This window comes from Netta rufina (assembly GCF_964035555.1).
Source record: "Netta rufina genome assembly, chromosome: 4".
NCBI lineage: Eukaryota > Metazoa > Chordata > Aves > Anseriformes > Anatidae > Netta > Netta rufina.
This window is the reverse complement of record NC_140127.1, coordinates 49,889,276-49,902,107: the sequence shown is the minus strand read 5'-3', so window position 1 is coordinate 49,902,107 and position 12,832 is coordinate 49,889,276. Positions and strand designations below refer to the sequence as shown.

The window sequence follows — 12,832 nt, the reverse complement described above, 5'->3', positions numbered from 1 at the left end:
CAGTTTTCACAGGATTTAGAAATGTTCTCCCCTTCCCGAAAGCTAAAGTTAAAATATTCTGTTCCTTTGAGTAACGTTACGTTGGTGGATCTGTACCTCATAATGTCCACATATCCCACTGTATGCAAATATACTAAGTATCAATTATATGTCAGCATTTGGATTACTTTCTCAGAACGACTAGGAGAAACTATGACCGTGGACTGTATGTATACGGCTAAAGCTAAACCCACGCTTGATTTGTCCTTGAATTTGTGTGTTGTCCTAACTCTCTTGTATCTGGTTTAGAAAACAGTGCAGTACACCTCTTAGTCGCAATTGCTATGTCTCAAACTATGGAAGAAATGTGCTAGAACAGGTCCTGCTGCAGGGGCGTGTGACTAGTCCTGTTGTTTTCTAATCCCACTCTTGTCATTTCAGCTTTCAAAAGGTACTATGTTATGAAATTAAAATGTTTGTGGATATCTTTCACTGTACATTCAGAGACATGATAAAATAAAATGTATGAAATAGTCATGTTTTATTTGCTGAATATTTGAACTTTTTCTGGCCGTAAAAGGTCTAGTTTATGAGTCTGACTTCCGAATAATTTGTATTCTGTTGTACTTCTAGTTCCGTCCTCCCTGGCATTCTGTGCACGTTAGTTAAAGTTTCCAGGAATAAAAAGGAAGAGAGACATCATTTCATCAGGAGCCTAACAATGAGTACCTCAGAATAACAAGGACTCTATGTATCTTGTAAGAGAGCAACTTTTGAGAGTAATTGTACTGGATTCTTCAGCAGGGTGGAGACTCAAGAATCCTCTTACAGATGTTCCCACTTTGAGACCTCGACTCAGACATTTCTGTGTGTGGTAAGCTCAGCTTCAGAAGCAGTGGCACAAGTGTCACAGAGCACTCTCAGACCCAGGAGCTGCAGCTCAAAACTCTAGAGCTAAAAAAGACCTGATTTTTTTTTTTATTTCCCATTTCTAAAAGGGGTGTTGCAGCTACAAGCTTATTCAACAGAAGTTGGGCACACCCTTCAGCTGAACAGGAGTTGATGTTACTGAAAGGAGTTGGGTGCAGCTTAAGTGTGCAGGTGAGAGCAGCTCCCACGTATTTATCTCACTGAAACAGAATACAGAAAACGTTCAGGGTCCTCTGCTTACAGGGAGGGAGGGACCTTTGTGGCCCCAAAGGTGCTGCTTGATTTGATGTACCCCCAAGGTTCAGGCAGAAATTCAGAGCTGCTCTCTGAATCTTGGCTGCGTAAAGCATTCCTAATTACGGGTTAAGCAGGCTTTTTTAAGGATCTCAAACTAAAGTTGAAAAAAAGAAAAAACATCAAAATCGAATTCAAGGATTTAAATAGGAGTGACCAAAAGCCTTGATTTGTTTTCTTTTTTTTTTTTTTTTCTTATGTATCTAGAATATTATATTTGTTTGCATAGTGTTACAGAAGGGCCCTCAGGGTCAAACTCACATATCTGTTAAGTAAGAGTAACAAAATATGCCTTTTTACTTAAGCAATGAGCATGGTATGAGTCCATGGGACATGGCAATTAACATCAGCTGAATTATGAGGAGGGATTTGAAAGCTGCAGTTACATAACCTGCAGCTGCTACTTTCTGCCACCTGAGGTCCTCTTTTATCCCCGATCAGTAGTGTAGTGCTGGTAGAGAACATTACAGTACGTACAAGAATAATGCATTGTTGAGGTGTTTCTTTGCAATTCTGAAAGTGAAAAATCTTCTCAGAAAGCTTACATAAAGCTGTTTGTATTGACTTGGGTGTCAGCTACTAGATTTAGAAGCATGATTGCTGGGTTTCTGGTAGTTTGTCTCTTTTCTTTCAATGCCCCATACTGTGCTTTGTTGATGCTTTATCTGCTTTGTTAATGTTCAGTAAATTCTGCTTTATTAACGTTTTAATTTTCAATACAGTTCTCTTCCCCCCTCTGACTTGAAAAACATACAGTGGTTTGTGAGTGTGGTGCCTAAAATGAACTTTCAAGTTCATTTCAAAGCAAAGCAAGATGAACACAGGCATTTGGGACGCGCAGTGACTTTGGCATTTTGGAGTTTGGTAACTTTTGAAATCAAAGGGTTCCCTCAAAGAACTTTCTACACTACGTTTCTGACAGTGAAAAGGGTTAAATTAAGTGTATGGGGGCTTTCTGTCTATATGTTATGCAGCGTATTTCACAGTCAATGGTGCTTTTTATGTGGTTGCCATTTTAAACTATCAAAAAAGGCAAGCCAACCGAAAAAGTAAACAATGACTTTCTCCTTTAAAAAGAAAAAAAAAGTGCACTTTCCCCTCCCAGGGAAGGCCTTTGCAAATGAGTGCAGCTTTAGGTTAGTCCCAGCAGCATGTAAATCAGCTACTGCATTTCTTGCTCTGCCAGGTCTCGGTTAATTATTCCTCTTCTGCATGTTGTTGGGAGCACTTGCATGTGTGTTTAGTGAGCCATGAAAGGATATTGATCTGACTGAAAAAAAAAAAAAAAGCCAAAACAAAAACACAACTTTTTTTCCTCATTATCTTTTTTTTTTTTTTGGTAGGGCAGGGGCAGTGTTGCTCTGTGAGCTACCCCGCTATCTAACTGTCCAAGTAGCTGTAATGGCGCAAAAGAAAGGGTGCCAGGAGGGCTAGGATTAAGAGGCTAATGCCAGAACTCCTGAAAGTGCCTTTGCCCTTGAGAGAACGCTTGATGAACCGCGACCTAATTGCTGTGCTTTATTCCAAGTGTTTCTGTGTTTTGTAAACTCAGGCTTGAAGAGAGGCTCAGAAGTAAAACACAGGCCTGATGCCATAACATCTCCTTGCCTGGAAGCTTGAGTAGTAGTTTACAACAAGTGGCAGCAAGGTGGCAATTTACTCCTCCTCGGGTTTGGACCCGAGGTGCAAAGGTTTGAGCTCTAAGGGGCCTCGCTCTCCTGGGACAGGCGTTTCCTGGCTGGAGCATACGTGCCATCGTTTGGCAGGCACAAACAAAGCCTCTTGTGTCTTTCCCTATAGGTTTCTTTGCAGATCTAGTTTTATGAAGGAGAGATTATGCTTGTGCATTCACCTATTCAAAAATATTTTGAACTTTTAATGTGTCACAGTGACGGTGTGATGTGCTTTATGGCTGCGGATAGCAGCAGTTGGAGAAGCTACGGTCTAAGGAAGGGTTTGCAGAGCAAAGCAGTTATCTGTCATTTTAGACTTATGAAGAAAACCATAAAAACCTTTATTTTCAAACAAATGGCTTCAGATATAAACAAATAGGTGTGATTTTTTTTTTCCTTTATTTTTGGTGGCACCTTCCTTGAGATTTGTATCAGTTACATACAGCTTGGGTGAAGATTGTGTGTGTTTATGTGTGAGGATGTATTTTTATTCTGAACCGAACTAAATCGTTCTCAGAACGCAGTTCTTATTCCGTGTCCTTTTTCCCGTCAGCGTGTCCCCAGCCGGGCCCCTGAGGGCACCGTTCCCCTCAGCCCCGCGTTACCCCATGGGTTATAACTCAGCTGTGCCCTGTTGAGCGTGAGCTCCGGCTGGCAGGCACAAATGCCAATGGCATGGGGGACGTTGGAAGCATCTGAGAAGTGAACCCCAGCTTGTCCAGTTTTATTTATTTTCCCTTTTAACCAATTTCGCCGCCGTTTTTTCTCCTGCGGAGCCGGGCCTCCGCTCTGTCCCCCGCCCCGTCCCCTCAGCCCCCTCCATCCCCTCAGCTTCCCCGCCCCGCTGCCGCAGCAGAGCCCCGCCCCCCTCCCCGCTCATCCAATCGCAGCGCTCGGTGGGCGCGGCCCTCGGCCTCCGCAGCCAATGGAAGGCGCGGCTGACACAAAGTGGCGTTCTCTGCACGCGCTTTCAAGGCCGGCCATGAGTGACAGCGGGTTGACCCAATCACAGAGGAGGGAGGCGGGGCTAGACCACCCTCGAGCCCAATAGGACTGCGGGAGCCGGCCGCGGCCGGCGGAGCGAGACTGACAGCAGCGCCACCCAATCGCAGGGCACAACCCGCGGCCTCCGCGGGCGGCGCCAGCCAATGGACGCCGGCGGCGGGCGGGGCCGGGAGGCGTCCGCGCTTGTGCCGTGCGATTGGGAGAGAGGGGCCGAGGGAGCCGGGCCGGGCCGGGCCGCGCCGTGCGTGCGCGCTGCACGAAAATGCACTCGGATGGCGCCGCTGTCAGTGAGTAGCGGCCGGGCCGCCCCTCCTCCTCGCGGCCGCAGGGGGGCTGCGAGGGGCCGGGGGGGGCCGTGAGGGTCCGTGAGGGTCCGGGGGGGGGGCGTGAGGGGAGCGGGGCCGTGACGCAGCTCCCCCAGCCGGGGGGGGGCGCGAGAAACGCTGGGGGGGGGGGGGGAGAGCGCGGTGCATTGTGGGAGGTGGAGTCCCGCCCGCCGCCGCCCCCCTGCGCGGGGAGGGGCCGCGGGACTACAACTCCCAGCAGGCGCAGCGGCGGCACTCCCCGGCGCCGCTTCTCCCCGGCGGCGGGGCTGCCGTTAGAGCCCCCCAACCGCCGCGCGCCCCGCCGGCCTTCTAGAAAATGCGCCCGGGGGGCGCCGGCGGGGAGCCCTGCCCCAGGAGGACACCCGGAGGGCTCCGTGAGAGGCACGTACACCGCTCCCAAGGGGCTCCGGCGCTTCTGAAGGGCGGGTGGTGAAGGCTGCGCAGCGATTTTTTAAAAAATTTCTCCGCAGAAAACAAAAATTCTGCCTCAGCCTTCAGCTGTTGCTGCTGCCCTTTCACAGCGTCCCCTGGGGTATTCGGATCTCCCACCCCAACGTCTCTTTCTATATATATATACACGCTCCAGGCAGTTCGTAACCTGCTATACGTGGTATTTAACAAGGAATGTTTTCCTGAATTAACATGCTTCGTTATCAGTAGATTCATAGCAGTGTTTTTTTTTTTTTTTTTTTCCCCCACGTTGATTAAATGCTTGCAACGGTAAGTGGCAGAATGTTCCTTGTGATCCTCCTCTGCCCTTGTGATGTAAGCTGCTGTTACATTTTTTCGCTCGTTTGTTTTTTCTTGCTGCGACTGAGCATAATGCTTCTTCGCATTAGATGAGAAGCACAACTTCCCTTTTCTCTATTGCGAATGTTTGTTTAAAAGTTTCTTCAACTCCAATAAGAATAAACAGAAATGCCTTCTGTTTGCGAGGAATGCAGTAAGCTGAGTTAGGCAACTAAGCAGTCCTCTTGCTGTCTCTTATTTATTCTTTTGTAGCAGCATGGGTTTTTATTTCTGCTGTTTCAGCACTTGATTCACATTTGATTTTGCCTGAGTAACTTGTGTCAACTTTAGGTGAGTTACTAATTCTGTAATTTGCTTTTTTCCCCGATCGCTTTGGAAATAGGAAAACAAAGACTTTTTTTCCCTGCATCTTGAAGTAGAAGAGGAAATCGTGCTTGATTTCTGTAAAATGCTTTGCAAAAAGTGAAGTGCGAGGAAGTAATATACATCCCATGAAAATGTGCAACTCTTGGATCCAATTTAAATATTAGGGCACTTAATGGTGATGGTGTATTTCTTTCTCCAATGGGTAATACTACTAACAAAGGCTTCAAGCAGAAGCTGTATTTTAAATGTACCTGCTTGCAAATCTCAGAGAAGCGTTTTCTTTCATATTGTCCAACTAAAACATTTTAAATAAAATGTTAAGTCTGAGATTAAATACAATATCTCATTCCGCCTCGTAAAGTGGCTTAAAAAAGCTCAACAAGCCACATCCCAGTATGTGTATTTTATTTTACTTTTAAATATACATTGTTGTTATGGTCGCAAGTCTTTAATTTGCCATCGAGCCTGAGCTGGCGTGGCATGTTTCTGTGCCACTTGTTGCAGATGCACGGCTGCACAGACCCTGGGACCCTGCCTACAGCAGGGGCTCGCTCCTGCCCATGAGATTTCTTCTTCCACTGCCCCGCTGCTCAGGGGCTTTGCAGGAGAGCTCTCTAATCCGGTCAGTCAAATTCATCTGGGTTAGCTCTCGCCCCCTGATTACGGTGGCTGAAGTGACACATTAGATTTTTGCCTGCAGTGGATTAGGAAATGGCCCCTGCTGCTGGCAGAGCTGTGGGATCTGTAATTTTGGCAGCCAGGAGGAAGTACGCAGCTGGGGCAGTAACGCTGGGGCCTGGCGTGGCTGTTCGTAGGCTGTTGCAGCTCCCTCATGGTGCAAAGCGGGTCCGTGTGGTGCTGGGTGCCCTGGCAGCCTGCACTGGATCTGGACAGGGTTGCATTTCTGCTGAAGCAGCTGGAATACAGGATACAAAGTTTTTATTAGCTTTGTGCCCTTTGTAGGATGACAAACACCACCTAATCTGGCGTGAAGTTGAGAGCGGCGCTGGCAAACTGCTCTGTGGCCATGGCTTTCAGTGATTCAAAATTAACTCACTGATGCTTCTCAAAATGAATTCGGTGGTAGAGTGAGTTAGGCTGGATGAGCGCTTCCCATCAAATGGGTGTAAAACTGGTTCTGTATGAAATGCCTTGTAACTCTACTGTCCACGATCTTGAGCTGTAGGCTGAAAGAATGTCTGTTCACAACCTCAGCAGCACAAAATCACTGGAGGGCTGTTTGATTGGGTAATATATGCTTTAGAAGGAGGTTTAAATTGGTTCTAATTTTCCAGCGCTTTTACTCATTCTTTTCCAGCTGTGGCGGGTCATTCCGGCGTTGTTATGTTCTGGCAGGAATCTCCCCTAGGAATGCTTATCAGATACATGCAGTGGGTACACAAATGGTGGTGTTTGCAGCAACAGCCAGATTGCACCATAAATGCACTCAGTGCTGGGTCTTTTTTCTTTTTTTTTTTTTTTTTTTTTTTTTTTTTTTTTTTTTAAAAAAGCCACAAACCATGAGGCAGCGTGCAGGGTTTTTAAGGAGTATCTGTTGCTGTAGGCCTGACTTGTTCCAAGTCAATCAAGCATAAAAGGAAATGCGTTCAAACTAAATAGTAGCTGTGCAACTTCTGTCTGCTTAAATTGCTCCAAAATTCTCAATGAACTTTAATCTGCAGTAGCTCTTCTTGTAAACAAGCCTTTGGGTCAGGGTACACATTAAGCACCTAGGTAAAATAAGGATTTCTTCCTGTGGAAAAAAGATGAATGCTTTTCCCTGTCTGCGTAGCATGCCGTCATTTGGAAATATTTTGTTACAGGTGAAGTGGTAATGTTGCAGGGAAGGTTTACGTTAAAGTGGTATGTTTAAGGACAAGTGTGTTTTAGTGTGCTGTTATTTCAGCCACATTTTGGTGGTGGGCCTTTATTCCAGCTACTTACACCCCTCTGTTTTGCTTCAGAATGCTTTAGGGTGTAGCATTTGGGAAATGTACTCAAGTTTGCGGGTGTGGTTTCAGATACAGCTGGTGTCAGCTGTACCTCTGAGCTCGGAGCTGGTCCATAGGCATGTGTGCACGCAGGAGAAAAGCCCAGTGGCACCACAGCTCTAGCTGTAACGGCTGGCTCCTGCTGGGCTCGAGTAGGACGGGCACCCCACTTCTCTGTCTGGCTCATTGGATGCCCTCGTGGTCCGGTGGTGGCTGGAGTTCAGTTCTATTTTCCTTCCTTTCTGAACCAGGCCCAGTGTTCAATCCCATCAAAGCGAAGATCTTCCTCTGCTTCCCAGGCCTTTTTCTCTGCCTCTCCTTGCCTGCTTGCTTGCTCCTTGCTCCGGCATGGTGGAATGGGAGAGGTGCATCTTCTGCAGGCTGCTGTGGTACAGAGTGTCGCTGCCTGAGGGGATTCAGCTGGGGATGGTGGAAACGAGTTCTTAATCCTGGCTTTGACAGGAGGTCAGCTCTGAGCTGCTCAGTGCACTGCACTTGGGGCATCTCTGCCTTTGGAGGGGTTGTACTTCTGCGTAAAAGAAAGCAAAACTGAGACATGCATTCCTTTAATAACAAAACACACTCAGTAATGAGTACAGGGATTCTGCTTCCTGAATGGAAGGACTGAGGACTTTCACCCAACAGGCTTCAGATTGGAACTGCAGAATTCATTAGTTGATTACTGCTAGGGTAATTCTGTCAGCAGAGTGCAGAGCATGACATCGTGGCGTTCAGAGATGCCAAAGCGATTCTTTTTTGGAAAAGTAAAGCTTATTTAAAACCGGTGAGGAAGACAGCGCTTTGAAGTATTATTTCCCCCATTACTGCCAATTTCCTTCAGTTTTGTTATTTGAAGCCGAGGACTGATTATATTAAATGAAAGTACAAGGACAAACATTCCCCTTTAATTTTCAGGAGTGAATCTGTCCAGCGTGTGTTTCTATCTAATTGTTTTCTGGGAAGCTTACAGAAACATCACAGTATTTGTGCTGAGTCAGAGAAATCCTAGCAGCCGTGAGAATTACTCCTACAACGACTTCCATACTAAATTTTTAATGCCCGGTTTTATCTAGAGCATTTATGTGTTGCATCTGTCTAGGATAATGTTTTCGGATTTACTGTTTAGGTGTGCAGCTACTGGAGGTTTTCTGTGTGCTGAACCAATCTAGAAGCTTTTAAAGGAAACTCCAGAGGCTGCTGCTGCTGCCTTAGCGCTACTGCAAATGTTGGAGATGATGATCGTGTGCCCAGGGGCTGGGGGCTGTCAGAGCTCGGAGGTGATAATTCTGACAGCAGGGACTAAGAGATGTCAGGCAGGTACGTGTCAAGGTGTGGGGAGGCACATAGCTGGAAATACTCCTTTTCTAGATATTAATTTGTGGTCTCGTATGAATAGTTCGTCAACACGTTGTTTCCTGTAACAAAAATTAGAGCATGGTCGTCGTCTTTTCCTAAAAATGTGACTTGACAGGTTTGAGTTTGGCATTTCAGATAGGAAACTAGGGCATTCAGCTTCCCTCACCTCTGCCATTTGCTTATACTTCAAGAGACGTATTGAGGTTTTTATATCAGCTAGTTTGAGGTTTGTGCTTTTCTGGGTGTGTCTGGCTGAGGCGAGCAGAAGGAGGTTTAGCTTAGTTTGGTAAGGAAACGAGCCCAGCCAGCTGCTGCTTTTTGCCTCTCTGTAAGCATCAGGTCTGTGGTGTAAATTGTAATACTGAAGTATTTTAAAGGTTATTTTTAAACTTGTTAATGTTTGCATTTGATTAGTATCTGATTGGGACTAATTGGCTAACCTGAACTTCAGCCCTTGTTCAGAGTACTAAACTGCAGACCGAGTCCCGTGGTGTTAGGTTGCTTCTGGCATCTTTCCTTTCTGGTTTCCTGTAGTACTGGAGTTGTTTCACTTAGAGGTATATTTTTTTCCTTCGGTGTTTCATTGTGGGTTATTTCAAACTATTTAACAGAATTTGGAATTTCTATTGCTTCAGTTTTTGCTAAAGATAGGCTAAGACCTGCAAGAAAAATAAGCACATACATTTTTGTTGATGGATTTGTTTGACGTGCACCTCCTGAAGTTTGTACCTCGGGAAGCATCCCAGCATATCTTCTGTTCAGTGTTTGTGCAGCGAGCAGGTTTCCTTCTTTTGGGCCCAGGTGAAGATTTTTCCTTTTCTGCAGGAATAAAACCAGAGGCAGCAGCACTGTGTCCTATTTGAGGGAGGAAGGATTTTTTACCCCTTGTTTGTTGAGAAACTCTTCTAAGTATGCCTTTTCAGTGGTATAGGATGCTTTGTGTGCCATTGCTTGCAATACATATACAACTAAGGCTTAGAGTGGCTCAGAAGGGGACTTGAGCTGTAATTTAACTGGGTAATTCATTGGCAGCTGCTCACCTTTGCTTTTGTAGCAGTAACTGGAACAGAAGCTTGCTTTCTGTTGAGGATAATATCCCGACTTTGCCAGCTTCCCATGTGGGAGGGACAACACTTGAGACTCCGGTTTCATTCTAGAAGCCTCAATGCTCCTGTGGGTAACCAGGCAGTGCGGAACTACGGCGTGATGCTTGTGGAAGAGCTGTAGGATAAATCTGTAACTCCTCAAAGTCCATCATGATTATGTAACGTTTTTTGAAGTAACAGATTAAAATTGTAAGGATGTTTCCAGTGGAGGTGTGAAACACGCTGGTATGGGTGATATGTTTGGAAGTGCCTAGGAATGTTTTATTTCAAAGGCAATACCTAGTCCATGTAATCCTAGTTTAAAAACAATAGAAAAAATATTTTTAAAAGTACCATCTTAAATTATTTAGTATTAATTTAGAAGAAAATATTTGCTCAGTGTTTTCAACTTGTTAGTTCCAGGTGTAGCTGCTTTCTCTGAAGACCTGTGTTCTTCGTAGGTCTTAGGCTAGACAACAAGGGAAACTTGAAAATTACATTTTGATCTTTAATGGTTGTCTTCCCCCAATCCTCCCATTTCCCCTCCTCCCCCTTTTAAAAAAAAAATTCCTGTCTCATGTTGGATTGAAGGCCAGCTAAGAAACTTGGGGTTGTTTTTCTTTCTTTTTGCAGAACGGTTCTGCTTAGTATTGTTTGACTAGCAAAAATGGAACTTAATTGAGCACTTAATGCAGAAAAAATGTAGCGCCCTGTTCAAGATGCAAGATCTTCCTACCATGGCGTGGTAAGAAGATACGGCTTGTCTTTGTCTTGATATAGGTTATAAACACAGCTAAAGTGTGAAATACCATCGTCGGCACAGCTGACTTAGAGAAATTGTCTTGCTGTGATGGTGAATTGGGGAAAATGCACTAAAAAGTAGGCAGCTATTACTGAAATGAGACTTTCCAGATAAGACAGCAAATGCAATGTGTGATTCATGTGATTCCTAAAGGTATCTTTGGAAATTCTTTTATTCACCTTGATGAGAGATTTCCATGCTGATATGCGCTACAAGAATGGTTACAGCAGGCACTTCCTTCAAATGCACTTCTTAAACTTATAATGGTGTTTTTTGCTTTTTGGGGTATTTGACATTTCATAAAGTTGTAGGATACCCTCAGCTGGGACCCAGCTCCACACAGGACCACTGAAGAATCAGCCCATGTGTCTGGGAGCATTGCCCAAACACTCGGTGAACTCTGGCAGGCTCAGTGCCATGACGACCTCCCCAGGGAGCCTGTCCCAGTGCCCGGCCACCCTCTGGGTGCAGAACCTTTCCCTAACACCCAGCCTGACCCCACCCGTCCCAGCTCCATGCCGTTCCCTCAGGTCCAATGCAGATTTAGCCATAGATTCTGGGTCATTTCCAGTGTATTTGGAGAGCTTCTTTCCAAACGCAAAGGATGAAAATGTGGGAATAACAGTTTTTTCCTTACTTGCATCTTAAATCAGAAAGCCAGTTTCAATGTTTCCCAGTAAAGATGCTTCAGTGCATCAGCTGGTAGCAGTGCCGTTGGGCACACATGGGAATTTTGCTTGGGAGGCTTGTGCTTGTCGCACAGAACGTGTCTCTGGCTGTGTAATCAGCATGCTTTTCGACACAAGTTCCAGTGGGGTTGCTAGTTTGCTTTCAGTTTAAAGGGAAGTATCTTCTAGTAGTTGTTGTCTGTATTTCTCTCAGCTGGTCTGTGCCAAGCTTCTGAGATTCCTGCTGGTTTGCATCCTCTCTGAGTGGATCCAAGTTGATCTTTTTTGTGGAAATTACTACATTTCTAGTTTTGTTCTTGGCACATTTCTAGCAAAAATAGGTGATCTAAAAGAATAGAGGAGGATTAGTTTGTCGCTTTTTTTTTTTTTTTTTTCATCCGAAACAAGCTCAAGTGTTTTATTTGTGGAGCATGGAAGCAAAGTCAGTGCCTAAGTTAAGGCTTCTTTCATGAAGTGTCAGGATTCTTTTTTTTTGGCTTTGGTCTTAGCTGCTGTGTTGTGACTTTTGGTTCATTACAGAAAAGTCATGTTTCAACTCTGTAAGTGTATTCCCGTAATTCTGTTTTGCCAAGAAAAGAGCATGGATGCAAGTACTTGTTTATTATCTTTTAAAAAACAAGTATTATTACTAGTGACTTTAGAATGTTATGTGAGAATTAAACTGTTCCTGGAATAGCTGGAAGAAGAAGATTAAGAAGCATGGAAACTTTGTAATGATACCTGATTTTAAGGATAAAAGTTGTAAATATTTAAATTTTTCAACTTCAATATAATTTTGTACTTGGGTATAGTTCTGTTTTGCTGGGAATCACCCATGCCATAAGAACAATGTGCATGTAGGATCTCCTCCAGGTTTAACTTGCTCATTTCCATTTGATGTTGAAAATGTTGATACTGAAGGAGAATTGAGTTGGCTTTGGTTTATAGACTTGTGATGATTTTATTAAATTACCAGAACATATGAAGACCTTGGATGCTACAGCTGGTAAACAGGCAATTTAAACCTTTTTTTTTCTCTTCTCCTCTAGATTTTCAACTGAATTCTCACCTATCAACACTGGCAAATATTCACAAGATTTACCACACCCTCAATAGGCTGGTAATGACTTGCCATTTTCTCTCAGCTAGGGTTATGGTCTAGAACATTGCTGTGGTTGAAATCATTGCATGGTTACACTTCCTAAAACTATGGCTGCCTTTCTGTCTGAGAGGCTGTGGGTTTCAAATAGAAGAATTAGGAGATGAGCAGTATGTTGAAAGATTATTCACCAGGAGTCAGAATGGAGTTTGAGGAGTGTTCTCTGCAACGTTGGATTCAGATGTTTTTTTCAATCTGAGTTTTCCTAGATCTGTCAGATACTGATGATAATAATCATAATTATCCAATTTCTTACAGTTTTTGTGGAAAATACTGAATGAGTGAGCTGTCCTCTTGCAACCATGCAAAGAGTGAAACACGATTTTTGAAGAGTGTTCCTGCTGCTTTTACACTGGTTTTACTGTAACCATATCTGGAAGTGCCTATAAAGCTTCTGTTCGTACATTGCAAATTTGGTGGAAAAGACACTGCCTAAAAAGGGGGTGAT

At 44.5% G+C, this 12,832-nt stretch overlaps 1 protein-coding gene across 5 annotated transcripts in view; it reads left to right on the top strand.

Moving 5' to 3' along the window:
* Positions 1 to 4,059: 4,059 nt before the first annotated feature.
* Positions 4,060 to 12,832, top strand: part of DCUN1D4 (defective in cullin neddylation 1 domain containing 4) — a 35,355-nt gene continuing 26,582 nt past the window's right edge. For 2 of the 5 annotated variants that reach the window (XM_084286720.1, XM_084286719.1), the window contains exons 1-2: positions 4,060 to 4,168; positions 12,275 to 12,345. In XM_084286720.1, coding sequence (XP_084142846.1) covers positions 4,144 to 4,168; positions 12,275 to 12,345 — 96 coding nt within the window. In that variant the 5' untranslated portion in view covers positions 4,060 to 4,143. Of the gene's footprint in view, positions 4,169 to 12,274; positions 12,346 to 12,832 lie in introns of those variants that run through there. The other 3 variants (XM_084286724.1, XM_084286723.1, XM_084286721.1) reach the window with 3 other exon arrangements.